Genomic DNA, 14,435 nt, shown 5'->3' with positions numbered 1-14,435 from the left:
CCTATAAGGGCATAGAGTAGGGGAAGAAACCGAGGGAACCCCTCCCCAGGAAAGGCCCAGAGAGGAAGAAGGAGGAACCCCGAGGAGCTCCCAGTAGAGCCAGCGTGATCGTTTGCAGACAATGCGGGCAGCCAGGACATAAAAAGGGAGACTGCCTGGATATGGAATGTTGGTAGGCTGTATTTTGTGTCTGGACTAATGCTGGAGGGCAGGAAAGGGGTCAGAAGCTGTCCATCATCCTGGTGGATACTGCTTCAGCCTGCTCGCTTGTCCAGAGGGGGCTGATAAAACCGCACTAGATAATTCCAGGTTCCCAGATGGCCCTGGAGTGTATCCATGGGGACAGGAGATAATGCCTAGTGGCCCAGTTGCCCCTAGAAGTGCGGGGCAGCTTTAAATGAAAGCAGGTTGGGGTAGTAGACGGGTTACCGTACCCCATTGTGTTGGGTATGGACTGAGGCCCTCCCCCCAGAGGGAAAAGGAAAGATTCCCAAAGAAGGGGGTTGAGATCCCTAGACGGAGAAGCCCCAGTCAGAAAGAGGAGCAGGGTCCTTGGTGAAGCAAACACAGAAACTCTAGACAAGAAAGCCCAGATGGGTAGAAAGAGAGGGAGGAGTTGTGGGGGAATTGGCCAGCCCAAGCCCCTTAGCGGGAGAAAAGGGGCAACTGGAGCTCCCCACAATGCAGCTCCCAGGAGAGGAGACATGGACTCCGCTTGGTGGCTTGGGAGAACCCGAGGCCCAGGGTGTCCTGGAGAAGGTCAGGATGGACCCCGGCCCCCGCTGGAAGAAAAGGAGATAAAAGGTGAAAGGATGCCCACAAGGGTGCGACTGGTGTGAGGACCTGTGGGTGGCGGCAGAGCTATAGGGGCATCCACCCCCAGCAGTGTACTTTCTGCGGGGGAAGGATGAAGGACCACCACGAAAAGGATGCCAGAGAATCACCCATAAGAAAGGGAGAGACTCCCCTGGCTGAATCCCACCGGTAGGGGGTGAAGAGGACGAGGAAGGACGAACCTGGCAGTTCATAAAGTGAGGGGAGGTGTGTTCAGGGTGCTGGCTAAGAAACCTTGAGCCAGGCCTCTATCACACCAGCTTCAATCAAGAAAGGAGAATTGGAGCTGGCTGAGTAAGCCCAGGCCTGAGTGGCATATGGGGAACAGCTGCTGGCCACGTTATCCAGGGGCTATATAAAGGCTGGCAGGAAAGAAGCCAGGGAGTTGGAGCTCGTCCCTGCTGGCTGCAGGAGTTAGCAGTTCCTAGGGCTGTGATATTGAAGTTGTTTGTAGCTAGAAAGTGATGGGAAAGTAAACTGAAATAAAGAGCATGGGTGATTGCACCAACACAGAGGTCTCTGGCTGATTTGTGGGCGCACCAGAGGCAGTAGGTCTTCAACCGTCGACTGTACTGGTTTTGGGAATCCTGATCGATGGAGCCAGGAAGCCCTCCTCATAATCACTGTGGTCACTATCCATCTTGCTGCTGAATCTGCAGAGTCAAGAGTGGCCTGTAATGCTGTTCTGGTTATGAGTTGACCTTCTGCAATAACTGATTTGAACTGTTCCTTTGTCTCTTCTTGAATAAACTCAAGAAATTCAGAGAAGTTTGCATAGTTATTGTGGCCATATTTTGCCACTAACGCTTCATGGTTAGCTGTTCTCAAGTGTAAGGTCAACAGAGTATGCTTTGCAGCCAAAGAGGTTGAGCTGCATCCAATCTTTGTTATAAGGGGTGTTTCTGGGGTATTGTTGTCTACCCCATTCATTGACTGTGTCAATCACTAATGAATTCGGCATTGGATGCAAAAAGAGAAATTCAGTTCCCTTTGCAGACACAGTACTTTTTAATCAGACCTCCTACAAGTAGGTGGGATCGTTGCTGGGGTTTGCCACAGCAACTTTACAAGTTCCGTAATCAAAACATTCATAGGAAGGGCAATTTTGGATGAGGTCTATGTGTGCAGAATATGTATTAGTTTATGTAGGCATTCCTGGACTTCTTTGAGAGAAATGTCCAGTGAGGTGGCAACTCTGATAGAGGTCTTGGAATTGTTTGAAGTCATTACCTCTATTGGGAGGAGGGGGAATAATAGTGTCATCAGGTGACAATGAAGAGATATGGACTTCAGGTGGGCTGTCATGGTCAGAGAGTTCTTCCTCCTCTTCATCCTCTTGTTCTGAAGTTTCAGGTGGTCCCTCTGCTGTTCATAAGGGTGATTAATGTGTGCTAGCTCTGGGAAGGATGGCAGATCTATGTAGTGATGGTGGATATGCTGTCAATTGGCAACAAAATGGCCACTGGGGTGGGAAAGGCACAGGTGGCATCCAGGGATGTCCATACCAGGTGTTGGTTCTGAAGGTCCACCAGGCAGGTCTTATATGGAGGGGCAGGTGTGATGGGAGCAGCCACAGGGGAGGAATATTGAGGAGAGTGCATGACATCATCGTCTCCATCTTCATCCTCGCTCGAGAATTGTGGAACGGAAAGAGATGGAGAGCTGGGTTGAGTAGATACTGCGAGGACAGAGGTACCTAGGTGCTGAGGACAGGAGATTCTGGTATAGAGGAAACAGTGAGGTCTTTTTGGTGCATGAATTGCTGCAAAGTGGATGCCATCGGTACGAGATGCTGAAACCTGCCAGTCAGTGCCGATGTGTGACTGGAGTGCAGGATGTGTGCACTTGGCGGTGCCATCAGCTGTGGGGGTGCCGAATGTTTAATCATCTCTGGCAGTACTGCAGCCTGGGTTTTCATTTACCCCTCAGTGCCTGTGTCCAAGCACAGCCGCTTAGTGACTTTCGTTTTCTTGGTGCAGAGGGTCCCATAGTTTCAGCCGTTGGAATGGTTGATGCAGTAGGTCCTGAGAGTGTTTGCCTGCTAGAGGAGCACCTTTTCTTGGCCAGCTCCAGAGTCAGGGACATGGTACCCCATTTTTTTGCCGCCTTCTTGGCAGGTTGATCAGAAGCCTGGGCCGTGGAAGAAGGGCCCATGTCAGAGGCTGTAGTCTGCGATCTCTGGCCAGGAGGGGTGCGTACCTCAGGCTCAGACACTGGACAGAGAGACTTCTCCATGAGGAGAAGTTTACGTTGGAGATCTCTCGCCTTCCTGGAACAGGCTTAGAGGTTGTGACAGTGCGAGCACTTTACTGCCTTAGCGAGACACATATAATCGCAGGATACACTGAGAGTGCCCATTTGAGAGAGGTATAGAAAGCCTGCAGGTAAGACAGCATTTGAACCCTGGGAAGCGAGGCATACCCCTTAGGGAACGTCCTCTCCCCATAAAGGGAGGTACGACTATTGTGCTGCAGTGGTGAAAATGGAAACCTACAACCCTATAACGAATTTTTTTTTTTGAAAAAACAAAAAGGACGGGGATAAAGTTATAAAGATATCTAACTAGAAGAAAACCTAAAAACTAAGGGAAACTATGCTACCCAGAAATCCAAGAGGCGCTGCTAGTTGCTCCAATTTGAGCCAAGAGTGGTAGAGAAGGAACTGAGGGAGGGTTGGTCGCACAGCGCCAGTTAATCGCCTGAAGCGACACAAGATGGGGACCGCGCATGTGCAACCCCACTCGGCACTGCTTCCATAAATCTCCAATTATGAGCGCAGGGGTGCACAAACACCTAAAGTGGAGCACCCATAGTGACATCACTCAAAGAAGAATTCCAATTTCCAGTGACACTAAGTGTTTAAATGGCAGTTACCAACTGACTGTATTTATCTGTATCCCATAGGCCTACTACCCACCTTTACTCCCCAAGCATAGGGCCTGGTATCTTCTCAGAGCTTAGAAGTCTGATCCAATTTGGGCCTGGGTATTAGGTAAGAGGGCCTGTTTTCCATGTCTTCCAGCATGCCATAGCCCCAAGAGGGAATGCCCATTTCCCTAGGCAGCTAATGTATGGGGAACAGAAGGTGCTAGCTGGGTGCTCGTGCTACTCCTTTCCAAAGGCTAAAAACTACCCACATCTGGTGAAGCCGCACTGCAGGGAAGTGGGAAGCTGAAGGATGACACTGCACAGTGGTTCCAGTGCACAAGTGGCTCCAGATACCTCCATCCTGTAGTTCTGGAATGGGCAAGAAGGAGCAAGTCATAGGTGATACACTATGTCTTCTTTAAAAACAGCAGGTGCCCCAGGCAATGTGTTGCACATTGTCCAGCTGCCTGAAAGGATATAACCAAAAATCCTAGGCAATATGGCCCCACGTTGAGATGGGCAGAAGTTAGCAGACATGACCCCAGTCTATAGACTCAGTGGGACAAATTCAGCCCTAGTGTTTCTGTTTCAATTGATAGGCTTAGACAGGGCTGCATCTGGCCCAGTACCTGTGACACAGATTGAGGAAGGAAATTGTTCATTCTCAGAACCTGGCCAGCTAAAAAGCAATGGTCTCACAGTAAAGGAAAGTTTAGGCTAGAAATAAAAATTCTTAAGCGTAAGAGAAGTTAAGCAGAGGGATATATGTTCAAGGCACCATCAATGTGGACAGGCAAAGAGAAGTTAGAGAGAATGACATAGGCGAGAACAGAGGTCAGTTCTGGTGGGTCCTACTCGGAGTGGATTGTTTTTACACAGTTACAGCTAGTTAATATTTTGCTTTTGTAATGTTACTATAATCCTTTGAAGGAAGAGCAGGTTCCTCTGAGTGAGTTCTACTGTCTTTCTGCTCCTCCAGGTCCTCGAGAATCTTGTCTAGATCCCACTTCTCGATATCCTGAAAGAATGAAACCAATGGTTAGGGAAAATTCATCCCCAAGAGGTTATTACAAAGGTAAAAATCACAAAGGCCTATACTCCATGGGATAAGTTCTCCTGAGTACCTTCAGCATGCAGAAGTATCTGAATGCATGAACAGCATATGGACACCTGCCTTCCTAAACTCCACCAGTGTCAGGTTGCTGTCATTCCCCAGCAGAAGAACCTGTACTCCACTGAAGACATGGGCCCTACAGGATGGACCTACAAAACTTGGCATGGCTATCTAGAAGAGGAGAGCTACTGACTGGTGCCCCCCATTCCTCCGCAGTGCATTCCACTGCCATGACTGAGCAGATCTGATGTGACCAAGTGCAACCTAAGTGCTAAGAGAGCCTAGCTGGAGGGACTGATGCTCAACATGATAAGAGTGGAAGAGCTTCCTGCCCTATCTGAAGAAACTGCTGAGTCTGGGATGGATGCAGTAATATCAACTGAATCAGCACCTCCTCAGGGTCAGAAATACAAGACCCATCCCTCTAATATCCACCTGACATGCCCCTCCACTTACTGTGGTCACCCTCTCCCCCAACCTCCAACAGCTAATCACACGCTGGAGTCCCTTCCTAACAGCTGGTCCCTCCTTCCCTCTCATGCCCATCAGCAACACAGATTCAGCCCAAATCTCAGTGAAATGTTAACACCGTGTTTCCTATCAAATAATGCATCCCACCACTTCCCATACCCACTTCTGCAGCGGGCTCCTCCTTTCAGGATCACTGACCCCTATAAAAATAGACGAGGAAAAAATCATGAAGGCGGAGAGACAGTCAGGTGGATCAGGCCATCTTCTCTTCCAAGAGGAAGGATACAGACCCTGATCCTGAGATGTGCTGAGCGCTTGTAACTTCCACTGATTTCAAAGGGAGCTGTGGATCCTCAGCAACTTTCAGGATGAGGCATGTAGCCCCTTTCTTTGGTTTTCTTTCTGTTCTATCTTACTTAAAGGCAGATGGGTTCCTGACCTAGGAACACTATTTCTACAGCACAGCCAGCAGCAACCTGGATCTCAGAATTGGTTGTCCAATAAGAAAGTGGGATGGCCTCAAATTATTCATCACCATATATAATTAGCTATGTGCACTCTTTCCACAATTTAGGCTGGAGAGGAGCTAGCTATATGAAGCCAGAGGAAGAAGTTAGCAAAGCAGCAAGCCAAGCAGGCGACCATCCTCCTCTTCTCCTTTTCAGTGAGAAGAGAGAGTTTTCAACTGCAACCTTAGCTCAAATGTGCTGGTCAACCAATGCACCCAGGAGTTGTCAGTAGAGATCTGCAGCTTGGCAAGCAAACACTAAAGCCCAAAAGTGCCTAAATACCTTTGAGGATCTGGGCCTAAATATTTACATATCCCTTCTTCAGACCAGGTTTGTGTTTTTTTGGGCTGTTAAACAGTAAGATGTTTCCCAGCATGCAAATAACCATCCTGGGTCTGCGCTGGAATTCATGGGATATCAGTGGCTCACTGAAGTTCAACATTCACAGCTCTTTACTTTATATACTGAGGAGAAACATCGTCTGGTGGCTAAATATCAGAATTTACCGATTCCTCTCAAAGCCTTCCCTGGGCTTAAAAATGCAAATACCAAAATACCCAATCTGCCCACAATGCTCGCTTTATTATATTACTAGTCATTTACAGAGACCTTTTCATGTCTGTCCTGACTGTGACTTAAGGCACAACATTAACTAAAAATATACCTGCCTAAAGTAAAGACACTAGGCTTGGATCCTTCATTACACTCTACATGGATACACCACTGCATCCATCCTATTGATGTAAACGGGTGCCACTTGAGCATAATGAATTGCAGGATCTTGGCCTAAATTATATTAAAAAACAACATATAAAAGAAGCCAAACAGCTGACTACTCCCTAATTATAAAACCAGGTCAGTATTTTGAAGACTTAATTTAGGTAACTTATTTTTGAAAATTTAGGCCTTATACAGTTAATCGTTTATGGCATAAGAACATAAGAATGACCATTCTGATCAGACCAATGGTCCATCTAGCCCAGTATCCTGACTTCCGACTGTGGCCAATGCCAGGCGCTTCAGAGGAAATGAATAGAACAGGCAATCACTGAGTGATCCATCCCCTGTTATACAGTCCCAGCTTCTGACAATCAGAGGGCTAGGGACACCCAGAGCACGGGGTTATATACACCTGACCATCTTGGCTAATAGACATGGAAGGACCTATCCTTCATGAACTTATCTAATTCTGTTTCTAATTCTGTTATAGTTTTGGCCTTCACAACATGCCCTGACAATGAATTCCACAGGTTGACTGTGTGTTGTATGAAGTACTGTACTTCCTTTGTGTGTTTTAAACCTGCTGCCTATTAATTTCATTGGGTGACCCCTGGTTCTTGTGTTATGTAAAGGGATAAATTACACTTCCCTATTTACTTTCTCTACACCATTCACGATTTTATAGACCACTATCATATATCATTTTAGTCGTCTCTTTTCCAAGCTGAACAGTCCCAGTCTTTTTAATAACAGGTTTCAGAGTAGCAGCCGTGTTAGTCTGTATTCACAAAAAGAAAAGGAGTTCTTGTGGCACATTAGAGACTAACAAATTTATTTGAGCATAAGCTTTCGTGAGCTACAGCTCACTTCATCGGATGCTTTTTAATCTCTCCTCATATGGAAGCTGTTCCTTACCCCTAATCATTTTTATTGCCCTTCTCTGTACCTTTTCTAATTCATCTTTTTTTAGATGGGCCGACCAGAACTTCATGCAATATTCAAAGTGTGCGCATACCATGGATTTATATAGTGACATTAGGATATTTTCTGTCATTTTTTCCACCCTTTCCTAATGGTTCCTAACATACTGTTCGTCTTTTTGACAGCCTGCACACTGAGTAGATGTTTTCAGAGAACTATCCACAATGACGCCAAGATCTCTTTCTTGAGTGGTAACAACTAATTTAAATCTTATTTTGTATGAGTAACAGGATCAGGCACTTAACATGAAAGAACCTGCAGATTGATTTTTCTCCCCCACTGAAACATATTTTCAAATGTCATTTTTTAGTAAAAATATACCTGTCCAGCCCATAAAATAATAGCATCAGGACAATGACTATTTAAAAATATTGATGACATTTTGAAAAGGAAGTTGGCTGTCAGTTACATTGTAACTGCATCACAATTACACCATGCACACACTAATTAGCTTCATTCTAATATTGTAAGTTGCAGCTAAAAGTCTGATTAAGGACAAAAGTCTGATGATGGCTACAAACTGAAACCTGTGTCAGTGACATGAAACGAGTCATGGCTCAGCAGCTCCTCCTGAGATTTCTTGGTCTGGAAAGAGTGAGGAGCAGACAGACAATGGAGGTCATTATAATGAGAACTGTGTTAGATCTCAGCACTGATACAGTTTTACCAAAGGATCTCAGTGAAAGCTCTGAATTTACATGTTTGCTGTAATTATGGTGTCATTGGCAACCAACATTTAAAAAGAAGCTATTGCTAAATAAATATAAACACTGATCTATCATGTACATAATTATATTGTCAGGTCCACTCCCACACATCCTTATCACATGAGCAAAGACTATTACAGGGTGTCCGATAAGGCCCGGTAGCAAAGGAGTTAAGGGTTTGCAGGATTTGACTGATAATAAAAGAGATGACTTGTGAAAGTCATTCTATGAGATATGCCTCTTTAAATGAGTTACTATGGCTCCAAACCAAAGCATAGATTTAATTTTAAGCATGAGTAGTTCCATTGACTTCAATGGGGCTTCTCATGCTTAAAGTGAGGCATGAGTTTAACTACCTTCAGGAGCTGGGGATTAAATAGGGACTAGTTTTCAAAACCAGGCTGTAAACAGGTCACCTCCTGCACACCCCCTTGTGGCCAGGGATGGCCCTCCAACAGCCTCTGGCTCACTTTTCCCCTCAAGGGCCCTCTTCAATAACTCACAGATTCTTTTGCCCTTCTTAGGGTCTCATTTATTAAATTAACAAATACTCAGAAGTTTTCCAGTCCATCTGTTTACCCTCTTATTAGGTCACTCCCAGGCCTTTCATATCTCTAGGCTTCACCAGAGAAATGTGAGACTACTTGCTCAGTACTTACAGCCTCTGTACTCCACTCAACTTCCCCATCTCCAAGCTTCCTGCTGCTGTTTACAGAGGAATCAGTTGATCTCTGCTCAGGTGCGCCTTCTTAGGAACTAGAGTCGGCTGATCCAAGGCTTCTACCCCTTAACGCACAAACCACCCTATTACACACGTTCATAAGTTGTGTATACAAAGGCCTGATTCTGCACTTTTACACCAAGGTAAAATCCACTGAGCCTAACTCTTTCACTTACGCTGGTGCAAATCAAAAGTAACTCTACTGATGTCAATGGGTTGTACTCGTGTAAAATGGATACTGAAAGGAGAATCAGGCCCATTGACTTGAACAGAGCTACTCCGGATATCCACTAGTAGGGCTAAGATCAGAATTAGGCCCAAAAATGCTTGGACAAGGTCTACACAGGGAATTGCTGGCACAGGGAATTGCTAGGCAGCTCAGTGCACAAAAAGGCAAATGCGTGTATACTATGCATATGTAGATACGGTTATGTTTTGAGAGCGCAGCTTCAATACTGATTTTTGTAAATTTGTCCTGCAAAGTTTGTGGCATGTTGGAAAATCTGTACTTTGACCCCACTGAAGGCTCTGAACAGAAATCCGAAGGTTCTCATGGTAGTCAGCCACCAGGCAATGTATTTTAATTTATGAAATAAAGAACTGTTAATTTTCTATTTTAGCACACAGGTGGCTGTCTCATGAGTGCAACACTGATCCTGGGGAGCTGGTAGACCAGAAGAGCAGCAGCCAAGGGTGGGAGACTGGATCACATCTCACAGTCCGATTTCTCTCCCAGTCACCAAACAAGAAGTTTCTGTTCCACTGACATTAAAATTTCTCTCAGGCAATCATATTTCAGCTGCAATTCCATGACAACAGCAGGTCACTGACCCCACCAATTAAGCTTCAAAAACTGGTACCCCAGTAAAAGAAATGGGGAAGTTCTCAACACTGTTGATGCTACTGTCTGGCCATGACAAACATACCTCTCGTTACAATGTCAGAACTCTCTGCAACCAGACAGCTAGAAAGTTCACCATGCATTGCATCCACATCAGAGATTCTGTGCCCGTTTCCTTGAACATGGACACTCCCTGTTCTGATCAATGAGATTAACTTCCAACATGGCTTACTTGTACCTGTAAGGCAGGGCCTGCTTTTTTTGTTCCAAGTTTGTACAGCACCTAGTACAATGGGGCCCTGGCTGTGACTAGGGCTCCTAGGTGCTACTGCAATATAAATTCAAAATGACATGGTGTGTGCAGAATTGGACATTCATATCCTCTTATTGTCAATGAACATTCTGCATCTAATGCATTATCCATCATGAGAGACACCTAAGCAATCACTGAAGAAAACTATCCCTTTGCCCCACCTACCTGCAATGAAAAGAGCATCAGCCCTCGAGGGTGTTCAGCTGAAGTGGCTCCTTGCTCATTTTCTACTTTAGTGATTCTTTCTAGATTGTCACTGATAGTCTCCAATGGTGATTTTGTTTTTAGTTCTGAATTGCCTCCATCTCCAGACGGTGCCTCCAAGGTCACCTTAGAGAGTATTTTTGTTTCTATCATCTTTTGTCTCTCTTCACTGTTGTTTGCATTTACAAAATATGGCCCTTTCATAGACAGTACTTTATTAGTCCAAAAGTCTTTTGTTTCCCTGTCTTTTCCATTGCCCAGTTCTTTCCCTCTGAGAGTTTGATCTGTAGGATCTGCAAGGACTGCTCTCTGTTGGCTTGAAGTTTCTTCAGGCAGGTTAGCAAAAGCATATGTCTGATCTCTTACCAATGGTACATTTTCTCTTCCCACACCTTGGGTAACATCCATTTCTTTCTGAAGATCTGAACTTTCTAGGTCTCCATTCCAAGTCTCTCTGGAGAGTTCCACAGATTCTAATATTTGCTATAGATACAGAAAATGCCCCTCAGAAGAGACAATCATTCCCCTCACCAAAGCAATAAAGAGACATATAATAAACCAAGTAGAACTGATTGGCTGATGGAGGTTCAAATTGAGTGGGCATCTAATAACTGCCTGGGTCAGGTCTCATCTCTAAGATTTGTTACAAATCAGAATGAGATTCATTTTGTAAAAACAGTAACTGTAGGAAGTGCTGGATGCACCTGAAACCCATTTAGCCCAGTGCCTTGTTATCCTGTGTTATTGCTTACATACAGATTCCAGCTCAATAGAAAAGGTGATACAAGAAGCTGGTGTCCCGAGGCCAAAATACTGGAGCTGGCCTGCTCCCCAGCTGGCTTTCTATAATCAGTGAGTTTCATCACTCCAGGTGCAATGTAATCCCTTTATCTATCAATGGTTCTATGCCCAGTTTTTAACGTCATACAATTACTTCTTGATATACCCACCCTAACTACTTCATCTCTAGTTTCTGTATATGGACTATGGTAATTGGAGACATTTCACACAGTGAAAGGCTTGCAAGTTAACCTGCTGCATAGCCTACTTTTAATGCTTGGATGATGTATGGCTTCACAGATCATCCTATGAGTAGGAGCTGGTCAGTGGCTGAGGGACAATTATTTATTGTAGAAAGATTCATAGACTCAGTGTTCTACAAGTGTTTTCCCTAAAAAAATCAGTGTCTCCTGCAACGCATATATCGTAATTCCTGACAAGTACCCTACTGCCTGCATCTCCACCTGTCAGCTACTACTGCAAGACAGCCAGCATCATCTCCATCATAGAGCAGTAGCTCATTCAAAACCAGGCTCATTTGATTTTGGGGACACTGAAGGGCTCCTTGGGAGAGAGCGGGACCAGGCCAGTGAGGGGAAGAAAGAAGGCTAGGGCCTTTGGGAGGGAGAATGAGGATCCACACTACAAGCAGCTAAAGAAAGGACCCACCCTCCCGACAGACGGTGGGCAGAGATTAAGGGGATAACAAGAGGAAGTGCAAGAAGATGGGACAAAGAGAAAAGGGCCCAGATCCCAAGAACAGAGAGACAAAGTGAGCCTACAAAAATAGATGAGGAATAGAGAGAGAAGAGAGACGCAGACCCAAGATGAGAAAAAGGACCCAGGTACTTATATCATGCAGTGCGACCTAAAAATCTACTGTAATATTAAGCAGCTGCACTGCCGACAACCACAGAATATATGGCTGCAGTAGTACAGTCAGTAACCTGCATGTCTGTGTCTCCTGGAGAAAGAGCTGTCAGTTCTTCCGACAAGTCAGGAATCAGATTGGGTAGATCTCGCTGGAAGATGAATAGCTCCCCATCTTCATCACAATCAGACTGCCATACAAAACAAAGAAATGAAAGGAAGGGCCAGCACATTTATACAGATGTTTCATGAGGGCATAAGTCATTTCTTTATCTCACAGTTAGCTATAGTATTGAGGGATATCCTGCTGAGTCATATCAATGGAGCGTCAACTACTCTGCATCCAAAGGGTCTGAGATAAACTCTCTCTTTGGTGAATTAGCACATTAACGGGCTTCAATAACAAGAGCTAGATAAAATATTGGGTATGAACCCATGTCTAGTGAGGTTAATGGCAAAAGTTCCATTGATATCAATGGGGACAAAACTAGGTAAATATTCCAAAGCTTGAGAGGTACTGGGTTATCTGCAAATCCCAGTGACTGCAATGCCCAGGTCAATATCTAGAATGTACAAGTAGAAACCATACTTTACACCAAATGGAAGAATTAAAACCCCCACATCAGGCAGACAGGCTCCAGCTTTCACTTTGCCTTTTATACCGCAGGGCATATCATCTCCAGTAACTCTTTGGGCTGGCAAATCCTGATTCCCTGGTGAAATTATTTTTCCTCCCTCTGCACTGCACCAGTTTGCTCTAGTCTTACTGAAATGCACATTAGTGGTGGCCAAAGTGCCCCCATAGCACAACCTACCACTGCCCTCATCAATACTAGAGCATACCACATTGAGATTACAGGTCTCAGGTGCAGCGGTGTCTCTTGTTGTGAGCAGACACAGCTCAGATCAAGATGAAGCATTGCAAGCTGAGACATGCAGTCTCGGTAGGCTGCAGTTTTGTATTAAATATGAGGGGTACTGCAATCAGCTCTACTTTATGTAAATTAAGGACCATGGTCAAGCTCCAGATAACATTTCGGTAGGATGCTTGCTCCAGATGCATAGAAACAAAGAATGTTTGTGTATGAAAGAGACCTTGGACTGACTTACTATGAAATTAATACATGACACCATGGTACAAAAAGATCTTTTCAGTCATACTGTTATTAGTCATTTGTTTCAATAGCACTGGAAGCCCTGACTGAGATCAGGGCCCAAGTAAGAGGCAGTCCCTAGTTTAACGAGCTTACAGTCTAAATAGACATGATAGACAAAGGTGGGATAGGAAACAGACATAGAGAAAGAAAGTAATTTACCCAAGATCACACAGCTTTTCAGAGGTAGAACCAGGAACAAAAACCAGGTCACCTGAGTCCCAGTCCAGTGCCCTATCTCCGAGAGCACATTACCTCTTTTGAGCATGATTAATGCCCACGTTGAAAGTTCCCTCACCTGTGCTACTCACAAGATGATCTCTGTATCACTAAGCTACACCCCAAATCTGAAGAAATAGTTTCCTTTGATGGTAAAATTAAGCTTCCTTTAAGGTTAAGTATGTTTGAAAACTATTATTACTTGTGTGCTCTCTAAAAATAGGGCTCCTACCTGGGCAGAATCACCAATACTTAAGCCAGGTCCCCATGGTCAAAGGATCACATCACAAAAGCCACTACAGTTCCTCCTTGTAGGTACTGTGCTGATTCAAGCCAGCTGCAGCCTTAAAGCAGCTTCTCCTAATTGGCCCCTTTGTACTTAATCCTTTTACTTCCTAGGCTGGGAGAGGTGAACAAGCAATGTTCCTTCCCCTGTTGGAGTCTTCTGTTATGAGAGAGGAGGCAGCCTATATGCTACCTTCCTCCCAGTTAGCTGTGAGAGAGGGGATCCTTGCCTCATCCTGCACTACAAGTCTTCTGGCACCAGGCCCTTAAAGAAACAGTATGGTTCTTGCCAAGCATTAATTATTCCCCCAGGACCAACTTCTTCTTTCCCAACTGTACCTGCCCTTCCCAAGCATCCACTCAGAAAGTCCCAGAAACATTAGGGGACACATCATGGAACAGGGCTAGATCCACAAAAGGATTTAGGTTCCTAACATTCATTGATTTCAATGAATGGTAGGAGCCAAAATACCTTTGAGGATCTGGGCCCTAGTCCCTATTACCCTTAAAGTAGACAGTCACCTTCTTAGAAGTACTAAAGACATGCTTGGAAAATAATGATGCCACATAGCTCTTATGCAGCACTTTTAATCTGTCAGTCTCAATGTGCTTTACACAAAGGATGGTAAGTATCTTTATCCCCTTTACAGATGGGGAAACTGAGGAGCACTGGGTAGGGTGGGATGACTCTTCCACAGTCACACAGCAAGTCAGTAGCAGAGCAGCAAAGAGAACCCAGATCTTCTCTCTGCCAAGGATCATATTTCCATGATCTTCAGCCACAGAGAGGCATGTTCCGAGTTTTTCTGCCAGGCTCTAACAGTGCTACAATTAATACCCCAGCA

At 45.0% G+C, this 14,435-nt stretch overlaps 1 protein-coding gene across 2 annotated transcripts in view; it reads right to left on the bottom strand.

Moving 5' to 3' along the window:
• Window positions 1–14,435, bottom strand: part of DNAAF8 (dynein axonemal assembly factor 8) — a 152,847-nt gene that overhangs the window by 134,791 nt on the left and 3,621 nt on the right. For both annotated transcript variants that reach the window (XM_043493524.1, XM_038420719.2), the window contains exons 3-5: window positions 12,010–12,123; window positions 10,244–10,765; window positions 4,617–4,719 (exon numbers count right to left, since the gene is read on the bottom strand). In XM_043493524.1, the coding sequence (XP_043349459.1) occupies window positions 4,617–4,719; window positions 10,244–10,765; window positions 12,010–12,123 (739 nt within the window). The remainder of the gene's footprint in view (window positions 1–4,616; window positions 4,720–10,243; window positions 10,766–12,009; window positions 12,124–14,435) is intronic.

Source organism: Dermochelys coriacea, chromosome 10 (genome assembly GCF_009764565.3).
Source record: "Dermochelys coriacea isolate rDerCor1 chromosome 10, rDerCor1.pri.v4, whole genome shotgun sequence".
NCBI classification, from domain to species: domain Eukaryota; kingdom Metazoa; phylum Chordata; order Testudines; family Dermochelyidae; genus Dermochelys; species Dermochelys coriacea.
This window is presented reverse-complemented; position numbering and strand designations above follow the sequence as displayed.